This window comes from Hyposmocoma kahamanoa, unplaced genomic scaffold, assembly GCF_003589595.1.
Source record: "Hyposmocoma kahamanoa isolate Upper Pololo Valley unplaced genomic scaffold, ASM358959v1 167, whole genome shotgun sequence".
Taxonomy (NCBI): Eukaryota; Metazoa; Arthropoda; class Insecta; order Lepidoptera; family Cosmopterigidae; genus Hyposmocoma; species Hyposmocoma kahamanoa.
In genome coordinates, this window is record NW_020653605.1 from 379,575 (window position 1) to 401,699 (window position 22,125).

Genomic DNA, 22,125 nt, shown 5'->3' on the forward strand with positions numbered 1-22,125 from the left:
ACGATTTGGCAGAATTGTTTTCAAACAAATGAAATGACATTTCGTCTCTATTTCTGGTTATATTCTCTATAGAAAGCACTGATGCGTATTGACGAGTTGAAGGATGTGTGTTGTCAGGACTAGAGATGCACGATTTTTGCTTTGAATCATTTTTTGAATCGTCGAGTAATGGATCGTATGACTCTGAATCGATGTCATAAAAATAGTTTCAAAATTAATTTCGGTAAAAATAAATAATTTGGACAGCCTTTTTGGCTTTAGTCGGTTACGACTTTCATTTATAGTGATACTAGCCAGTGAGAAAAGACGTTCAAATGGCACAGAAATAAGGACAATCGACAAATATTGTAGACTTATTGTATTTAGAAGTTACCAAATTGCCATTCTTGCAGGCCAATATAAAATCCCTATTTTATATCTGAACCCCAGAGACTGTTTTGTTTAAATTACAAAATACGATCAAGAAGATTTGATTCGTCTTAACGTTGAATCGATCTACTTTTTAACCGCCTTCGTGGCCGAACGGTTACCATGCCGCACTGCCACTCAGAGGTCCCGGGTTCGATTCCCGGGCTGGGAGAAATATTTGTATGACCTACATTTATTTCTCTCGTGAGTATGGGTGTAATTTGTGGTTGTCTGTCTGTGTATCCATGGCACCCGTGATACAGTGGTTCCCTAGTGCGGGGCTATCAGTGTGTGCGTGTTATTATTATTATTATTTAAAAATCACATTGAACTGAATCAATACAAAAAATCACTAGATCGTATACACTTGAATCGATCTTTATAAAAATCAAAGTGTAATGGTCATCCTTAGTCAGGGCTACCCCAATGGGCAAACTGGCTACCACAATGGGCAAACTGGCTACCACAATGGGCAAACTGGCTACCCCAGTGGGTAAACTTACCCCAATGAAAAAGGCGTGAAGTTTATGTATGTTTGGTTTACCTGAAGAAATGCACAGCTGGATTGGCCAATCCCTGCATGTCGCTGCTGCCTCCACCACCAATCGACCCTCCCAGGTCGTCGGTTAACGTTTCATCACAAGCTGCCAGCACCTCTTCGGCTATCATACCTGGTGGAGTAGGAATTATTTGCACCATTAAAGTGTACCTATAAATCGCCTACTTTGTAACCCTACAGTTATATACACTCACCGACACACTTAGCGGAACACTGCCATATTACCTATTTCAGTAATGCGAGCTTACAGCGTTCCGGTTTTCAAGATGGGATCTCTCAATTTATGTCAGTTTAGTAGCAGTAGAGCTCCTTGTGAAAGAGTTCGTCCAGTGAATTACTGCCACCTTACCTATTTCTGCCGCTAAGCAGTAATGTCAGCATTACAGTGTTCCGGTTTTGAAGGGTATAGAGTAAAGGAGCTGGTGAAGATACAGACACATGGGACTTATCAACTTATATCTTAGGGTGTCGGGCGCAGTGGCAATTCCCCTCTGATCTTTGCGGTTTAAAGCTCTGAGTGGCAATGAAACTGTCATGGACAGGCGCGTAGCGGTAACCTACCACAAAGCCGAAAATTTTTTTGTTCGAAATAACGTTTGTTCGAATTTTCATTACACCGAATTATAACGAAATAGTTATTCTTTCAGGACATGTTGAATGTTTATCGAAAACGATTAGGTTCGGTTAGGTTAAGTAAGGTTTAAAAGAAAAAAACATTTTCCTCTCAAAATTACTTTCGAGGTTATGAAATTTCGACCAAACGTTATTTCTGCAAACTGTCACGTCGGACTAACTGATAAGTAACCGCGTGTAACTTATCATCAGGCGCACGACTTGTTCGTCCAGTCAATTGTCATTATAGAAAAAAAAATGTCAAGGTGACGAGTGCAGTGGCAGTGGGGCACTCAGATCTTCAGTCCGACGCGTCGCTTAGCATAAGGCGCAGGCCTTGTTCGTCCCGTCATTTGCGTGGTATTATAAAAAAAAAGTAAAATCCCCTTGCAGCATTCTGGTCGGTTACGTTACTTTTTATTTTAGGTCTTATTTGAAAATAAATCAATCTAGTTCACGATTTACCTACTACCGGTATTTAGGACAAAGATTCGAAATGGTAATTATCATTGATAACTATCATAATATTCATAAAATTTATTGGAAACAAAATGTCACCGCTAGCAAAGTCGTGCCATGTGTTTGTATCCGATACGTATCCAAACGTGTTAAATGTCAATGTCAAAACAGTCACAAGCTAAATCCTTCTTCCAAAAATTCTCCATGTTATTTTTTTTTTCAAAGGAAACAAACATCAAAAATTCTGCAATTAATTACGGTTCAACTACACTAATATAATAAACTAGATAATAAAGTAACATCCCGGACATAAACTACAGTGCACTGTTATACGCACGTTAAGTTTAAAAAACAAATAAAAAATTAGAAAAATTACTACATTTACTTTCTTCTTAAAACTGTGTAAGAAACCCAAAAATATGTACATTATTTGAGTTTTTATTATAGAAATCCAAAGAGCGCTTAAAAAAACCATTTTTGGAGTAGTTGTTCTACTAAGTTTGTTATTTTTAACACAATTATTATTAGATATTATTAACTCTGAACTTACCATGTAGAACTCTATCCAAATGCCCCGTCTCCATCTGCCATACGTAGACCGTGCCGTCACTGCATCCTACCACCATGAAGTCGTCAAGCGGTCGCCATTTTATGGTCACCACGGGGAATAAGTGGCGAGACGCTAGAGTCACGCATTTGCGCTCCGAGAGACCTGAAAACAAAAATTATTAATATTTTTATTAAGTACTATTTGTAGCCCTGTTTTAAACAAACAAAAAAACAAATTATTAGAATACAATATCGTTTATTGTAACCATATGGTATAAATACAGTTGTTATAAGTAAATAATAGTATCACATGGTTCCTTGCAGTGCGCAGTGTATATCACATTGTAAATCAAGTTTGTATTATAATAACTTGCGGCCACAGAAATGTATGGTGCAATTGTGAAAATAACAACACAACATAAAACACCTACCTTAACAAAAACTCTTTTGCAACGCTCAAGCACAATACCTATTAGCACACAAGACCCCTTTATTTCACAGATTAAGTTATTTTACACTTAAATTGAGTACAAATACTTTAACAAGAAACTTTCGTATCGCAACGGCGAAAGAAAATATTGCCATTTAAATTTTTAATTGCAAGTACTAATTACATTTAACACGAACGTCTACGTTCTTCACATAGCCCGATTGAAGTAAAATATCCAAACGTTACATCTTTGGTAACACTATTTATTGTTTAATATGTACAAAATACTAATTAACCGTTTGTATTGATGTGTGATTGCAATAATTTTACAACATTATTTTAAGAAAGTTTTACACCTGGCAATGATTCGGGCATTGGATTCAAACAAATCAGTTTTTAAAAATAAACCTATCATAGTTGAAATAATGTTAAAATTTATGTGAACGCTATCCGGCATAACCCGATGATTTTTGAGTTTTCGGCCGCCAGGTCTCATCCTGGTTTTATAGCGGCATTTTGCGAATGTGAAAAAGAAGACGGAGACGCGGCCGCTTTCCTCGCGCTGTGATTTGTTAAGATCCATAGTGACAGGTTATTACGCGTATATTATTGAATATAGTCAACCGTGACCATGGAACCTGTAAAGGCCCCGAAACGTTGGTTTGTTTGAAAAAACAAATATACTTGATTTAAATCCGGAAAAATAGTTTCATTTCCTATGTGTAATAATATTGAATATATTTTCGAATATAAGTTTTTTAAGCGGTGAAGCTAGGACAGTATTTTGGTAATACGTGTAAAATGTTAGGCATGCCGGTGGGAATCGAGTTATATGGACGCCTCGCCACTGTTAGGTACTAAATATAAATACAGGCACGCATTTACTTTGTTTAGACAACGCAACGACACTATTAACTGCCTCCATGGCCGAACGGTTACAATGCCGGACTGCCACGGGTCCCAAGTTCAATTACCAGGTCGGGAGAAAAATTTGTATAGCCTACTTTATTTATCTCGTGAGTTTGGGTGTAATGGCACCCGCGACACAGGGTTCCCTAGTGCGGGGCTATGTTGAGTGTGTGCGTTATTATTATTATTATTATTATTACAGTGGTTACACACCGCGAGTTTTCTACACCACAGTCGCGCGCTTGCGTCACTGCTGAAAATCGCGCGCGTTAGAAAACGTAGATGATTAGCGGCTGCATCGCGTTTGCGTCGCTGCTAAAACTCGCAGTGTGTTACCGCTCTTACAGTTCTAAGATTTAATTGTGTAGCCATATGAAGATTATACTTATGATTCCTTTTTTACAGTTTATTTTAATATGATCACTCCTTTACATTTAAGTTATAATGAAATAACTTTTCAAAAATATTTCTGTTAACTTTTCTTAGAGCAACTTGTTAGAGATCACTGTTCTGCATGATATATAAGACTGAATAATGTGTGTTTGTTTTACAAGTCTCTTCTTTCTTCTTTAGTTTGGCAGTGAATGAATTGTTTTTTTTGTAATATTTTTTATATTATTAACCATTTTGTTGGAAATTTGAATGGATTTGTAATGTAGATCGTTTTACGGATTTCTAAAATCGGTTCTGGGTCAGCAGTCACCAACTTGCCGTTGCGACGTGCATTCTTGTTAAAAAAATCGACCTTAAAATAACAACAAAAGATCTTCAAGATCATCGACTGTGAACTGACAACCGGTACTATCTCAGTTTTGACAACTTTACACGATGAAGATAAAATTGTTTGCATCATTGCTATATAGCACCTGGTTTAATAAATAAAAATACGTAGTGTATCTGTAATAATAATACTTAAAAACTACGTATTTTTATTTAATAAATCAGATGCTATATAAATGACGCAAACAATTTTTTTCTTCATCCTGTAAAGTTGTCATAATTTGGATAGACCGATTGCCAGTTCACAGTCGATACACAATTAAATAATAACTTCTAGAACTTACTAAGTAATGTCACACTGTGGTCTGATGCGACTGAGCAGATGCATTTTTGTATGCGGGGCTGAAACAAAAATTTTTGGTAAATGGTGATAAAGGCCATGGTAGCCTAACGGTTTGCCCTGCTGCCTCTCAAGCAGAGGCCGTGGGTTCGAATCCGGGCTTGCATCTCCGCGTTTCTCGGAATTTATGTACGAAATTTAATTTGAAATTTATCATAAGCTTTTCGGAGAAGGAAAATATCGTTATGAAACCTGCACGCCGAAGAAGGTTCATCATGATGTTCTTCTTTACCGAATAGCTGATGGTAAATTCAAATTAAACAATAATAATAATAATTCGTTTTTTGTTAAAAACATGGTAACAGAAGATGTTAAAAGAGACAGTGGCCAGTGCAAACATGTTTCGCATAATATATTAAACAGCATGCAAATGTCTAGTTACATAATGTCAATCAGACTACCACAACACAATAATACAAAAATGTCACAAACATGTCATGTTACAAATTAATTTGGTCAAGAATGATAATCTTCAATATAAAATCTTACATCTCATTTCCTGCCAAATTAAAAACGGTTCTAATGGTCAATTTCATTGCTCTAGTAACAATTACAGGGAATTCACTAGTTCCAGACCAGGCAATTGGATTATCTAGCAATAATAAAAAAATCTAACACTTACAGTACAATTATGCGGCGGGACTATGAGCTGCGTGATTTCCCCTGCGTGTACGCAGAAGCGGTGCAGCAACGAGCCACTGAACAAGTCCCATAGGCACACTGCGAAATCTATACCGCCCGAGACGAGGTGGGATTTGTCGTATCTGATAAAAAAAATACAAAAAATAGAATATGCAACAAACCCAATTCCCTCAATAGACTAGCCCATCGATTATATAACCGAAAATAGATACAAAACACGGGCCATCCATCCTTGGCAACTCATCAAGCAAAAAGGCCTTATATTATTTTTCAATATCAACTTTTGTGTGCGCTGAAATCACTAATTAGAAAACTGAAATAGTACAGCGCCAACAACTGACCTGTGTGTACGTCTCCGTATATTCCAAAAATATTCTGTATTTATTGTAATAAAGATAATATCTCTAACAATGGGAGGCTGTTATCACATTTCATCGGTAATTAAATATATAGGTAATTTTGCAATTTTCGTCCATTATAATAAGGCTCAAGTTAAACTGGACGGGGTGTAATTTGTGGTTGTCTATGTGTGTGTCCATGGCACCCGCGACACAGGGTTTCCCTAGTGCGGGGCTATGTTGAGTGTGTGCGTTATTATTATAAAAAAAACCCATCGCGACTGCGTAATAACGTCAATTGAACTAAAATAAATACGATACGCGAAAGCTCAGCACCACACATGAACATTTATTCTTCTTATATCTCTATCTAAACCAACTGCCCCCGTGGCCGAACTGTTACCATGCTGGACTGTCCCGGGTTCAAATACCGGTCATTCTCGGACAAGTGTTCACAGGAAAAAGAGGAAAACAATTATATCTGTGGCTCTAATGAAAAGGAGTACATGTCAAAATAGACAACTTTACAAGGATACGCGAAAAGCAGTTAACGCTTAATATCATATCTGTTTTTCACGTCTCCTTGTAAAGTTGGCTTTTTCGACTTGTATCCCTTTTCACTAGAGCCACAGATATATTTGTAGTGTAGTTTACAATATACATAATTCAGGTTTTTTTTCAAATGCGGTAGCACTCTCTGGATAGCATCAACGCCTCCCAAGTGCTTTCGAGGACTGCCTAGGACTCTTTAGCGCCCACTGGTAGGTGGTAGTGACTACTTTGCGAAACTATGTTTTAGAGGCCAGTAATAAGTTTAATTGCTTTTAAATGTTACATATCTGTCATCAGTTTTCAGTTTGTATTAAAATATGTATTTACCTTTGATGTACATGATGAGGGTATAGTAGACAATTTACACGTCCATTGTGCCCCAGAAGAAGTTGGTGGGTCGCCCAGTCTGCAAGAAAAACATCATTACTGTCAAGTGAACTATTTAATTGTTGAAAATCAGAAACATTTATTTCATGAATAATTCTGTGCTTAACGCTTTTTTACTTGTAGCCCTTGTACAAGTAAAAAAAGCCAACTTTACAAGGAGACGCGAAAAGCAGATGTGATATTAAGCGTTAAGTGGTTTCAACGTTTCCTTGTAGAGTTGACATTGTTTACTTGTACCCCCTTTCACCATGTATTCCCTCCCCTCTATAACATCGGGTCCTTCAAACGTAGTGTGAAGAAGCATTTGGCCAGACCGGCAAAATGATAGTGACGGAGTGAAGATATTTGTGTTTTCCATCCGTTACTCTCATCTCTGGACTGTATTCGCACTTTCCATCAGGCGCGGTGCTGTCATTTTGCCGAGTCACAATAAAAAAAAAAAGAATAACACGTTGGCGGCATCATCGATTATATCGACGGAGCTATAAAACTTTTAAAAAGAAGAAGACTTATGTATACTTACCATCGGAATGCTGATGTTTACCATGCAAAAGCTGCAATTGGACAGTATGTGTTGCGTCCACAATTACTATGGAGCCATCTTCACGACCTACTACCAAACGATTCGCGGCTAGAATGTAAATTGAGGATGTAAGTTTGATTTCTGAAAGAAAAAAGAACATTGCTATAGTAAATTTATAATTATTAATACAATACGGCAATAACCAGTGATCGGGATTGAATGAAGTAATTTAGGTAAACCCTTAGTTCCCAAAGTGGTCCTGGTGGACCCCCAATGGTCCACGAAAGACTCGACGGGGGTCTACGTTGGCGTGACATAAAATAATATGGTAGAAATGTAGCTGCAGGGGGTCAATCGGGACCAGCTAAATTTTGAAAGTGGTCTATGAGAAAAAAAAAGAAAAAACTCTGGGAACCTCTGAGCTAAACTAAAGAATAATGTGGACATTCCCTTTACAAATCCCGTGACTTCTCGGAACTGGGGGTCTACTTTCGATCTCCGTCCAACACCCGTCCAAAAAAATTCCTGTTAAATAAGTAATACTCGACCAAATTAAAAAACGCATGACGCGAATGAAGCTTCATACTTGACATTGTTTTTTAATGTGGTCGAGTATTACTTATATGACGGTAATTGTTTCTGACGGAATATTTTTTTTTATAACATCAAGTGACGGGACGAACAAGTTGCGCGCCCGATGGTAAGCAACACGCCTGTCGGTAACAGCTACAGATCTTTAAATTGCAAACATCTGAGGGGCATTACCACTGCGCCCGTCACCCCGAGACATATCCTATGTGCCTGTACTTTTACCCTTCAAAACCGGAACATAGTAACGCTGACATTACTGCTTGGCGGCAGAAATAGGTAAGGTGGCAGTAATACCATGGACGAACTCTTTTACAAGGAACTCTACTAGTACTATTTGAATATACGAATTGTTTATTGACATTTGAGTACATTGGCGACAAAATTACTATTTCCTATTACGTACATCCTACAAATTATTATCTCAAACAATAATACTGTAGTTGTGTTCATATAGGTACTTACGTATTTAAATACTTTAGTCATTTAAAAAATAAACGTGAGACAATCTATATCTTGCAATGTTTAGAAAATAACATCGAGTATATAACCAGAAATAGAGATGAAATGTCATTTCATTTGTTTGAAAACTATTCTGCCATATCATTACGACAACAACTGGGCTCCGATTGGCCAGCCCAAATTCGAAACAACGGGTGTCGTCAATTGTTTCACTTCAAATCGACCAGTTTAACTTGAGCTTTGCTATGATGGACGAAAATTGAAAAATTATATATTTAATATTTAATTACCGATGAAACATGATTTGTAATTTTGTTTGTTTTGTAATTAGACGTTATGCTGTTTTTCCCACACCACCGTATCGAACAGCCCCCCATTGTTAAAGATATTATCTTTATTACAATAAATACAGAATATTTTTGGAATATACGTACACACAGGTCAGTTGTTGGCGCTGTACTATTTCAGCTTTCTAATTTGTGATTTCAGCGCAAACGAGAGTTGAAAGTGATGTAAGGCCCATTTGCCTGATGAGTTGCCAGGGATGGATGGCCCTTATTTCGTCTCTATTTCTGGTTATATACTCGATGGAAAATACGCATTGCGACGTGGGTATGTCCATGCAAAAAAGCGTTCGTAATTTAGGTAAATCAATTCCCTCAAATCCGATCACTGATGATAACTTCGGGGGCCGTCCCCTATCGACCCCTAAAGATCTAAAAAGTGTCAGATAATACAATAAAATTACAAAAGTTTTTTTTAGTAAATGTATCATGTTATGTAAAAAATCCTGGAAGCAAACCTTGTTGTTCATGATGTTAATAATATACTTCTGCGCGGTCTTTAGTATTTTATTAAACCATAAAGTACTTACCAGGCTCATCAAGGTGATTCAGCTGATCCAGAATGCCAACTGGACTCGGATTCATTTCCGTCCAAGCAAGGGAAAGACTTGTCAGTACGATAGGCGCGTATGCTACAACAATAGTTATTTGTTATGCAAGGCTACAAAGTTGTTGTTTCACGCGAGTACTTATGTTGAAACCTGAGCAAGCGAAAGAATTCGCCCGTGCGTCAAAAATAGATTCCTGAACGTAGCGAGGGTTTGAAGGCACGAGACGCAAAACAACTATGCTGCCGAGTGAAACACACATATTTTCACCTCACTATAGCAAGGAAAATGGTAGATGAAAAAACAACATTTGATCTATAAAACATCAATTTTTTTACAAAAAGGTTACCTTCGGATGCGTTCTGAATTTGTACCTCAATTTTTATTCTTGCTTGTACGTATAATTTTGTGTGACTAAGTGATTATTGAAATTAATTTTAGTTCTTCGACTAATCAAAATAATTTAACAAACACAATTGTTATCAATGTCAATTTAATGTCAACAATAATAAGAATAAAATATATCAACGGATTTATATTACATAAATAAGTAATGTACGACAAATCGCGTAGTTGAACACGTCATTATCTTTTTTTTCATCGAACGAAAAAGTTACGTGCACCACAGCTCATCGTCACACACTAGGAGGAAAAGGGCACCTAAGCACGCGTTTAGAGAGGTGAAAATAACGTTGCCCGCTGTGTGCAGTCATGTATGAGCGCTTGTATCGACGTCGATACACTCAGCGGTAGGCACAAATCGTGTAACCTTGAGCGAGTGACGGAGCCCTGACTTAGTGTCATCAGGTGTTGCACGAAAGGAGCATTCGACGTCCTAGTCGGTGAGCCGATAGGCGCAGGACCCGAGCGGGGTCGTGCCCGCCGTGGGCGTGCGCGGGGGCAACTCTCTTGCATCACTGCGTGTACAGTATGCCGCATAGGTTCTCCTACTATGTTGTCACCCGGGTTTGCTTGCGGAATTAATTCCTACCTTGAATTCGGTTATCATAGTAAGATTCAAGTACTTACTAGGTTTTCCTGCTACGGGCGTAGCGGCGGCGTCCACATTCCACACAGACACTACCCCATGAGAATCACCACGAAGCAAAAGACGACGTTGTTTTCCTCCCACGGAAGTTATGATAAATCTCATTGAAGGGGGGCAGGAGAGAAGCTGTAAGAGAAAATCATCATAGTCCAATCATTATACTTCCTACAGCTAATTCAGCTATTTCAGTTCCTTATACATTTGTATATTACATTTACATTTGTTTTTAAGTAATTTTCTCATCGCACACAAAACGCAACTCAAACTCTTTCAATCATTTTTACATTCTAGCAACACTATCCTCCCTCTCACCCGCTCCCCGCTACGCAACTGATACTCAAAATAATCCATAAAAAACTCATTCAATAATATTAAAATCAGTTTAAACTCATATTGGCAACCAAAACGTGCAGACATTGTAGTGACTAAACCAAAAACTGTGATACTATATTATTATAGTCAATGCTGGACGTGCAAGGTGCCTTCATGAGGTAATTTCTAGACCCCGATTCAGAAATCTTCGATATTTTAACCGAATCGTTTCAGAGCTATTCAGAACATTCGAGGTAAACGTTAGGTTCGGATTCGGAAACGATATCGTTATATAACAGAGTTTATGGAGTTAGTCTGTGAAATAGGTTATAAGAAAAAATTAAAATCCTTTTATATACATTTTTAAAACTTTACTAAAATATATGAATGCATTTGTCTTGCATTAAAGTAAATTAACAAAATTTAACAAAATCCAGAATTTATTTAAAATAATAAGAGATTTCCATATTATATTCTGGCTTTGTAAACAATAGGATATCCATTAGATTGGCAATGCAAGTGAAAGAGCGTTAGTATAAACGTATGTTAGAGCGAGATGGATAGACGAAACCACTTCATTATACGCTATGAGCCTGTATGAATCTAGGGTCAGCTGACAACGAAACAAATTTGGTTTATTTTTGTAAAATAATTGGTTTTAAAATGTGAAATAGTGTTAAACGGACGTTTATTAGTCATGGTAACGTGTTCAGTGCCCGGATGTAACTCATCTAAAAAGGAAAACTCGCAGAATTGTACATTTCACATGTAATATTTAAATTTTTAGCCGTCTAAAAGCACTACCACAAAAGTTTTTTATACAAATATATCCGTAAAATTATACCATTCAAGTGCATTAATAACCCAAATGTGTACGAATTTAATTAAAAAATATATCAAATACGTGAATTTCTGAAATTCATAACTCCACTTTCATAGATATTGACGCTCTCGATAATATGTTATCGAGATGTCATTAACTGAAAAAACGAAAGGCAAAGGCGTGGCTTGCATACAACCGAAATCATCTTCATACTTAATATTATTGAATCAGAAATTTCTGGTTTTAGTACTTTATATTTCATTACTATTGTATTAGTGCATTATTTTTTGTCTACATTAAAACGAAAATTTCTTTTAATAGCATAGTTGAGGCATCCATTTTTTTTATGTTAATTATTGTTGTTGATTCAGATTTCGCGGTTCCTCTTTAACAGTCTTATAAAGAATTTCTGTATGATGGGTCCTCATGTGCTTCCAAAGGCCTGCTCTGTTTAGACGCACTGCTGTTGACGCCGCTTCCTGTCTAATGAACAGTGGGAGGGGTAAGGTAAATCATAACAGAAATAGGTAAGGTGGCAGTACTTCCCTGGACGAACTCTTCCACAAGGAGCTCTCCTGCCACTAAAACTACCGATGTTCGATCTTTGTATTAATAATTGTGTTTACTTTGGTGAAAGGTTATTTATCTACTACTTTTTTTACATAGCGCCACTAGAATTACTTTAAAATCTAACTCCAGCTTCCTAGGTGAGCAGTGTTATCCACTTTGTACTAGAATCATTTCCTGAAAGGCGGAAATCGGAAAGTTATTAATTAGTATTACTAATTTTACCTTATTATCAGTATGTGCCAGAATACCGTACAACACAGGGCTGTCATGGTCTACGGTTGGACCGTGGAATCCTTTATGATCTGGTACGGAACTGTAATAATAAATCATATATTATTTATATTGCATTTATTGAATAAAAAAAACGGCAAATAAAAACTGTTCTTGACACTGTGTACTACTTGTTGATTAGGTTGTGTTCAGAGATGGGCGGTAGATTGAAACCCAATCAACCCGTCCGGGTTTTAACCAGGTTTTTACCCAAAAGTTTTCACCCATTTCTACCCAAAATCGTGGGCAGAAACGGCTAGTACGGAATTTGTTATAATTCCATACTGATGTTTTAGACGAAATATATACAACTCCACACCTTGCAATCCTGTTGATTCTCACAATTAAAGAAGCACAATACGATTTTTTTAATCGATTTATTTCAATGCGATTTTCAAGTGAATGGATTCAATAGAAAGGCGAATCGAATTGTCTAGATAAGGAAGCAATAAACTTTTGTAAACTCCATTAACAACATAGATGTAAATAGTTTTTGCCCTCTATTTGGGCGTTAATGGGTTTTAACCCGATTCAAAGCCGAGGTCCACAAAGCGCCAGGTTAAAACCCGGGCGTTTGCCCATCTCTGTTTGTGGTTCAATAATATATACCTATAAACAAATAGGAGCGTATTTACATAGCTCTGTAGTATTAAGGGCGCATTCAAATTAGACGCTTAAAGAAGCGCAGCAGTGGCGCCACAGTGGCGCTCCTGTCGCGCCTCTATTAATTTTCATACAATATTTAGGAGCGCAGTTGCAGCGCCACTGTCGTTACGCACGCGCGCCACTTTTACAACCACAATTAAGCTTTAAACACACTGACACCGGATGCGGGTCGAGCGCGACTCGGGTCGGGAGCACGGCGGGTGTAATTGCATGTATTTATATAGACAAGAACACACCGCGCGTGGGCCCAAGTCGGGTCCCGCGCCCGCTCGTGGTGTGTTGTCGTCTATCGTCATGCTCCCGACCAGACACGGGCCGACACGCGTTCTCTGTGTGTTGCACGCTTTAGTGAACTAAAAAATCACTGAAGTGTTACAGACGCGCGGTTGCCACGCCGCTACAACGCTTCTATAAGCGTCTAATTTAAAAGCGCCCTATAGGACAAGATGGTTTATCACTTATTTTTCTACTAGTTTGAAATTTTCTACCAGTTGAATAATAAAATTGGCACCACCGGTGTTGTGCTTTCTTTTTAACCAGTCTTCGACAAAAGTAAGGCGAAATGAAAACCTGCAGAGTTGAAAAAACTGGACAGGCCTGAACTTTTGCAAGTGTGCTGATAAATTATATATAACATATAATAAGGAAATTAAACTATTTTTCCGGATTTAAATCGCGTATATTTGTTTTTTCAAACAACCAGTTAACTGGTTGAAGACTGTACCACCTCAGTCAACCGTGACCATGGGACCTGTAAAGGGCCCGAAACGTCGGTTTGTTTGAAAAAACAAATACACGCGATTTAAATCCGGAAAAATAGTTTCATTTCCTATGTGTAACAATCGCGAAAACCTAAGAACTAGAAACATATAATAAGTTTAAGCAGCAATTTTGTGGTCAGCGCCACCTGTGAGAAAATTATGAAAGTTTCTTCAATCAGACAGGTCTACAGCTATCAGAAACTGACAAGAGATGTCGCTATATTAATTGCAATACTTTTTATTTTCATTGAATATCACGATGTCTTTCTTTACTATCATGATATTCATATATGAAACCTACAATTAATGATTTTCACTCCGTAATTCCATGAGAATAAAAATGTTGTGACGGGAACTTAACACCTCTGTAGACTTTCATTTCAATTGATTTGTTTGTTTCAACTGATTAATTTATCAGTGAACATCTTCGAAGATAGGTTGTGCATTGTTCCCGACATGAAAATCACGATATTTTTTTTATTAAAATGTAGATTATAGGCTAAAAGTGATAAACCATTTTCGTCCGTTACTGCACTAACCTACGAATGATAAAACAATAACATAAAGTATGAATACATCATGGAATGTGCTATTGCAAATTAACAAAATACATTTCTAGTACAACATAGGCAACTTAATACTACTATCAGCGAAGTTGACACGTTACGACAAATTATACAAAATCGATAATGCCTACGCTATAATAGCCTACTAAATCTGACTAATGACACCAGGTGCTCACTACGAGGAAAAAGGAACCTAAGCACGCGCTCCGAGAGGTGAAAATAACGGTTCCCACCGTTTGCAGTCGTGCGGAATCAAATGCAGGGGTTGTACAAGGATTGTAATGTAAATAAAAGACTTGTCTGAGCGCTTGCACTGCCGGCGATACACTCAGCGGTAGGCACTTATCGCGTAACCTCGAGTGACGGAGCCTTGGCGTTGTCACCTTAAAGGTTTGTTATAATATTAATACAAATATCGAAAGAGATGTCACTATTAACTGTAACTAAATTTGTATTGAATTGATATTCAATTATTCTTTGTGAAATTACTCCATAAGTTTGTTGTAATTATTAATACAAAGATACACTTAAAACACTTTAAAAAATTCTTTCGATCTGGACCGATTCGAACAGACGTTTTCTGGCAAACCGTGCCAGACGCTATGCCAACTAAGCCACGGAACGAACCAGCGGACCTCATGGATTTTTCTATGTGCTCGTTGTCGGATCTTTGTATTTGGTTATCAACCTTAAAGGTTTTTTGCGTACAGGCAACGGGTGTCAGTGACGACCATCTGTAAAACAGAACCACCCGAAGAAGAGAAAGTTGGTAGTCGTGTTTTGTTCAAAAAAAGAAAGTCGGCTTAATTTATTTTTTTTAATTCCAGCGAGTCTGTCGTTGTGGCCAGTCAATCCGCTAGTCATCTATATATAAAGAGGGACGCGACAAATATCTTAAACCATTACTGCGAATAAGACATCGAGCTTTCTAAGTGCCATTTTCCACTAAGCGACTAGCCGTGAGCGACCGTAACCATAAAGACTGCTTTTACTTCCGAGTCAATGGGTATGGTATATGACTTATTTGAGTAGAAATCGCACGGCTGCCAGCCGCCCAGGACCGTCACTGATTAATTATCAAGTGACAAAACTGAGGTGATATACGATTATGAAGCGCAGGCCACACCGTGAAAGAAGCTAGCTAACTTACCTTAGCACGTAAGTAGTGACTATGGATACGTGTGGGGGTGAAGAGCGGCAGAAGGGCGACATATTTTACATACCTAGCGGGATCGTTGGGTTACTTTAGTTGGTTAGCTTAGTTTGCGGTGTAAACCGAAGTATGAAAAGATGCCGCTACGTGAACTAAAATAAGTTAGCTCAGCTTCGTTCGTCGGTGACACAGATTTTTAAGCAATCTTCTCGATGAATAAGATGTTTTTAAGATAGGTCACTATTCTAGAAAATCAATATTTATTATTATTTTATTAACCTCTTAACTAACCTCTGTTTCGCGGATGATATTGTCCTCTTTTCTTCATCTGTCCAAGAGCTACAAAGCATGCTCGAAGAACTGACCTTTGCAAGCCTCGAGATCGGACTAAAAATGAACATGACCAAGACCAAAGTCATAACCAAGACCAAACTCATGTCTAACAACCAAGCGCAAAATCTGCGTTAATGTGGAGGATATGCAATATGTCAGCGAGTACCTTACTTGGGCCAAATAGTCTCCTTCCAGTGTAGAAAACAGCAAGAAATTGCTAAACGCACTGTAAATGCCTGGAGGAGCTTTTGGTCCATGAAAGATCTTATGGGGGGTACTCTCCCAATATCCAATATCCAACCTCGGGCTCTGTCAGCGAGCAATGGAGCGCAGCATACTTGGTGTGAAACGGACCGAGCGAAATCGGAACACGACACTGCGCTCCCAAACTCAGATTGCTGATGTAGCCCAAAAAGCTGCGAAGCTGAAGTGGAGTTGGGCTGGTCACGTCTGCTGCATGCCTGAAGACCTTTGGGCCAAGGTAACCATCCATTGGAGCCCCAAAAGCGTAAGGCGCCGCGGCAGACCAAGGAAGTAAAGGCGTGACGAACTGGACGCCTACGACAAAGCTTAGGTCCAGTTAGCTCAAGATCGGGATGCGTGGAGGGATCAGGAGGCCTTTGCCCAGCAGTGGGATACATCAGGCTAATTGTAATGATACCCAGTGATGGGGAGAATAAGTCATGCACCTGGTGGTAAGCGACACGTCTGTCCTTAGCAGTTGCAGTGCTCAGAGCTATAAATCGCAAAAAAGTGAGGGGCACTGCCAAGGCGCCCGTCGCCATGAGACATAATTTAACAAGTCTCATGTGCCTGAAATTACACGCACCCTTATCCAAAACTGGACAAGGTGGCAGTGCTTCCCTGGACAAGCTTTTTTACAATGAGCTTTACTGCTATAAAAACATGTTATTAAAAAAAACACAAAACAAGGGTCAATGAACGGAACTACTTACAATCTCTGCTTGGAAACCAAATTGTTTTGAAATTGGAAAAGCATCAACTTTGCTGAAGTTGTAATTTAAAAAGAAAACTTAACTATTATTTTCATAATAATACAACTACATTTATATTTCAGAATATTTCTATACGAACCTCGAATTGATAACTATTATAAATAATTAAAAATAAAATGGTAAAATTCACTCAGAAGGCGGTATTAAACATTAAAACAATAACTATATACTACAAAGGAGTAAGAGTGATTACACACGGCGACTTTAGCAGCGATGCTAACGCGCGTTAGTTGGAACACGCGTTGGCATCGCTTGCAATTTATAGGCAATTGCATCGATGCAGTCGCGCGCTTACATCGCTGCCCAAAATCGCGCGCGTGTGAAAAGGTAGACGATTAGCGACTGCATCGCGTTTGAGTCGCGGTGTGTAACCGCTCTTATTATAAAAAAGCGCTACTTAAAACCGCTTAGCAACTTAATATAGACTATTCCATACAACATAAACATGTGACATTATAACAGAGAAGGGACAATAGATTATGGGGAACATACAAAAATTATTTCACTTGTAGGTCTACCAGAACGTGATATAAGAGAAATATAAATTCATATATTGATTTCGCTTCTTTAATTTTTTTTTATATAATAATATCAAGGGACGGAACGAAAACTTGCAATACGATTTAGTGCTTAAAATAGTAAAGACCTGAGGGGTACTACAGTCGTAGTCCCGTCACACTGGGACATAAATTGACAAGTCCCATGTGCCTGTAGTTTCACCAACACCCCTGCCCATGCAAACCGGAACGCAGTAATGCTTACATTACTGCTTGGAGGCAGAAATAGGTAAAGTGGCAGTATTTCCATGGGTGCACTCTTCACAAGGAGCTTTACTATTAAAACCAAAATATTTTTCAAGGGCAAGTTGCGCAAGTATCTGTTCGACAATTGTCATAATCAAAACTCTATATAATGTTGCTGTGGGTACATATTATATTATATACTATTATAATGTATATGAGGTTTATTATGTATCTAAATTAAGTATGTTTATATAAAAGTATGCAGCGCTTCCACAAGGGTCTAATTTGAAGTGCCCTTAGAATTTAAATTAAACTCTATGGCACTTACTATAAGAACAATTCCCAATCCAATGCGTCTAGCAAGATGTTCCCTTGACTGTACACAATATTTCCAACTTTAATAAAGATCTATTTTGTTGATTTCATGACCTAATCATGTACCGTATTCGAAATATTAAGACATAATAAACATTAAAAGGAATATTACAAAAAGTAATAATGGTAGAACAAAATTATATTTTTTTCTTCTACAGGACATATTTACGATAAATTTTAAAATAAATTATGTCCTGTATTGCCAAGAACAATTTTTGATGTCCCTACTTATCATGAGATTCTGGTAGACGTATACAGGTGTCGAGAAAACCAAAATCAAGTGAAATTCAAAATAGATCTATTTTTATTATTTGATATTATAAAAAAAAATAACAATTTTGGTTTCGGAAATGAAACTAGTTTTGCAATCTAAATCGTGAATATTTGAGTTTCTCAAACAAACCAACGTTTCGCGCTAGAAAAACCCTGTATCGCGGGTGCCATGAACACACACATAGCTAGACAACCACAAATTACACACAAACTCACGAGAGAAATAAATGTAGGCCATACAAATATTTCTCCCACCCCGGGAATCGAACCCGGGACCTCTGCATGGCAGTCCAGCATGGTCGCAATCCAGAACGGTTCGGCTACGGAGGCAGTTAAATCAAACTAAAATTATTAAAAATTAATAAGGTACGGTCAGATAGTCAGTACGGGGTATGAGGAACACCGGATGAAGAAGGACTTGAAGCCTTGACTCATACTCAGAGTTTACTGGCGAGCTCTTTCACAAGAAGCACAAGCTTCACAAAATACTATTTCATTTGTTGCCATAAATAAATTTAAAAAAATAATTATAATATTTAGTTACCCATTCATAAATAAGAATATATATTTACTGGTTTCATTCAATGATTTTCACAACTTTCAAATCGTGGTTTCTCAATTTCACAATTTCGAGTTTCGACATGGTGTAACCTCGCCAACAAACCGCTTTCGCAGTTTGGTAAGAAATTGTATTGTTCTCTTGTATGCCTTGTTTGTATGAAATAAATAAAGAAATAAATAACTCCGTTTTGTGAGCCGATTTTGATGATTATTTTTTTGTTGGAAAGATTTTTTTAAATGGGACCAATACTGAGGTGGAAGAGGTAAAAAATTCTTATACAAGGGGATGAATCCGTTTTCGCGCACTTTCCGGTAACCGATTTCAGTAAAACTTGGCAAATATATGTAACTCCACGAACTTTTGAAATCGGTTTCTTTTTATAAAAAAGATATTATATTAGCTAATTAACTAAATTATACATAAAAAAGGCCCGTAACGTTGGTATGTTTGAAAAGAAAAAAATAAACGCGGTACAGATCCGAAAATGTAAAAACTCGGTAATTTTGGTTTCCCTGCAAAGTTATCTCGTTTCATAAACAAAATCCCTTCTCATACATGTCACACGGCACAGTAACAACGAAACGTGACAACATATATAAAGTGCTGACCTAATAACGGCCCGTCCGCGAAGTTTGCTATAACAAAAAAGTTAGCTTAGCGTCGCAATGAACCGCTAATGAAAAGACGTATAGACAGACTGACATAGTTTTCAGTAAAGCATGAAACACACAGAGAGCGGGTGCGGGATGGGTGCGTGTCGGGTCGGGAGCACGGCGGTTATAATTCCACGGGACCCGACCGGTGCCCCCCGCGCCCTCGCGTGTTGTGTTGTCGTTCATATCGATACCTCCCACGTGAATTGTTGCAAAACACTAAATAGCATTTTTTTAATTACTTAAATTTCCTTTTTATATACTATTTACAGGTTTTGTTTTTCATATAATATCAAGTGACGGGACGAACAAGTCGTGCGCCTGATGGTAAGCTACACGCCTGTCCATAACAGTTGTAGTGCCACTCAGTGCAAATCGCAAAGATCTGAGGGGCACTACCACTGCGCCCGTCACCATGAGACATAAGTTGGCAAGTCCCATGGTCCTGTAATGTCACCAGCACCCTTACCTCTCAAAACCGGAACACAGTAACGCTGATATTACTGCTTGGCGGCAGATATAGGTAAGGTAGCAGTACTTCCCTAGACGAACTCTTTCACAAGGAGCTCTACTGCTACTAATAGGTTATGTTAAAACTAAACAAAACGCTAAAAATGTATTTTGTGGCCTACAACAATTTACGTGGAAGGTATCGATATAAATATACGGAATTACACCCGTCGTGCTCCCGACCCGACACGCACCCGACCCGCACCGTGTCAGTGTGTTTCACGCTTAACAGGCTTAGCATGAACAGAAATATACATATATCTTCTTGTTATTTGCGTGTCCACTCCGACGTTTATACGCACGATTAGATAATTGACATAAACAACAATTTTTGTTCAACGACATTTGACAAAACATAATAAATTTACTAAAAAACATTTTCTGTATTTGCGCTTATGCCAAGCCTGATGGAATGCGATTTAAAACTAGTTTGTAACCAATGTGAATAAACTATTTTTTAAAACATACATTAAGATAATTTTTTTTTTTAAATCTTATGATTTAACATCGCACGCCCTAGAATAAAGTGACTTAATTCGAAAAACATTATTTTAAAAAACTTAAAATTATTTCTTTTACGCCATGGACATACCACATAGATTACCACAAATTACACCCAAACTCACGAGAGAAATAAATGTAGGCAATATATAAACAAATATTTTCTCCCGGTCCAGGAATTGAACCCGGGACATGTGCGTGGTAGACAAGCATAGTAACCGTTCGGCTACTCGAATCGATATAGATTTTTTTATTTCTCCTAGTAGAAAGTGGGTAAGCTATAGGCCTTATTCAGAGTGGCGGCGAGTGCGGGTGCGTCTAAATCAAATGTATGTAGAAGCGGACGCCATAGGATTGGCTTGGTCCGCACGTACCATTCACAGTGCCGGGTCTAGCGTCTGTTTGCAACTTTGACGTGTGGATCTAACGGTTTTAGTCGCTTCAGCACTTTCCCCCGCACCCGCACCCGCACCTTCACTGTGAGTGAGCCTACAGTAGAACGTACTAGCGGCTGCGCCTGCTGAATAATGCGAGTCCGATTATTGCTTTTAATCCACAAGGACGTGCGTTATTCATTTTTAAATTCCGGTTACCTATCAGTAGTATGAAATGACATTTTCCAGAAATAACGTTTGCTCGAATTTTCATAACTTCGAAAGTAATTTTGAGAGGAAAATGTTTTTTTCTTTTAAACCTAACTTAACCTAACCGAACCTAATCGTGTCTTTGCGATAAACATTCAACATATCCTGAAAGTACAACGGTTTCGTTATAATTCGGATTTCGGTGTAATGAAAATTCGAACAAACGTTATTTTGGAAAGAAAAATTCGAGTTTGTGATAGGTTATCCGAAATTTCTTCCTATCGGTTGCCGATTCTCACCTTAAATAACGATTTTTTTTTTCTTTCTTACTTTTCCAGTTATGCCACTTTATTATTGAGTGTGCGATACATACAATCAACATTGTTTTAGTCTATTATTTTACGATATTGGGTAATTCCATAGCGCATGTAACATCCGTTACTTTGACCATAGGATGCATCTAGAAATTCTGCCGGCTAATTGACTAATGCGAAAGACAGTCTTTCGACAAACATATTCTGTCTTTCAGGTTCAGTTACTATTTAAACCCCTGTTTCTACTAATTATTTGTCAAAGAAAAACTTTAAGTCACCATTTCTGCTTATAATCTGACAAACTTTTTACAATGTTGTCGTTTAATTCGCTATTTTTGCTAATATTGATCAAACTCATATAGCTTTGCAATTAAAACATTGTTTCTACCGATTATTTGTCAAATTAAGACAGTAATAAATACTATGTTTACCTCTCCCTCAGTTGTTACTTTAATTTATTTAAAAGAAGTTTATGAAAGCGTGCTGCAAGAACCGTAAAAATTGTTACGTTTTTTTTTGAAATTACCCTATTGTACAAACGTTATCTTTGTGTCAGTAATTTAAATTTCCAATAATCTTACGTAGATTTTTCACATATTTGACAATGTCGTTAACTAAATTTCGTAAATCGTACTTAATAATAATAAGGTTTTAAATGGCAT

General features: G+C 37.7%; 1 protein-coding gene across 1 annotated transcript in view; it reads right to left on the bottom strand.

Moving 5' to 3' along the window:
• LOC113225577 (WD repeat-containing protein 7) overlaps positions 1-22,125 on the bottom strand; it is a 180,066-nt gene that overhangs the window by 143,708 nt on the left and 14,233 nt on the right. Inside the window, exons 8-17 of the mRNA XM_026457906.1 lie at positions 19,510-19,536; positions 12,406-12,496; positions 10,460-10,604; positions 9,413-9,514; positions 7,489-7,629; positions 6,906-6,984; positions 5,669-5,810; positions 4,991-5,048; positions 2,589-2,750; positions 953-1,079 (exon numbers count right to left, since the gene is read on the bottom strand). Of these exons, the coding sequence (XP_026313691.1) occupies positions 953-1,079; positions 2,589-2,750; positions 4,991-5,048; positions 5,669-5,810; positions 6,906-6,984; positions 7,489-7,629; positions 9,413-9,514; positions 10,460-10,604; positions 12,406-12,496; positions 19,510-19,536 (1,074 nt within the window). The remainder of the gene's footprint in view (positions 1-952; positions 1,080-2,588; positions 2,751-4,990; positions 5,049-5,668; positions 5,811-6,905; positions 6,985-7,488; positions 7,630-9,412; positions 9,515-10,459; positions 10,605-12,405; positions 12,497-19,509; positions 19,537-22,125) is intronic.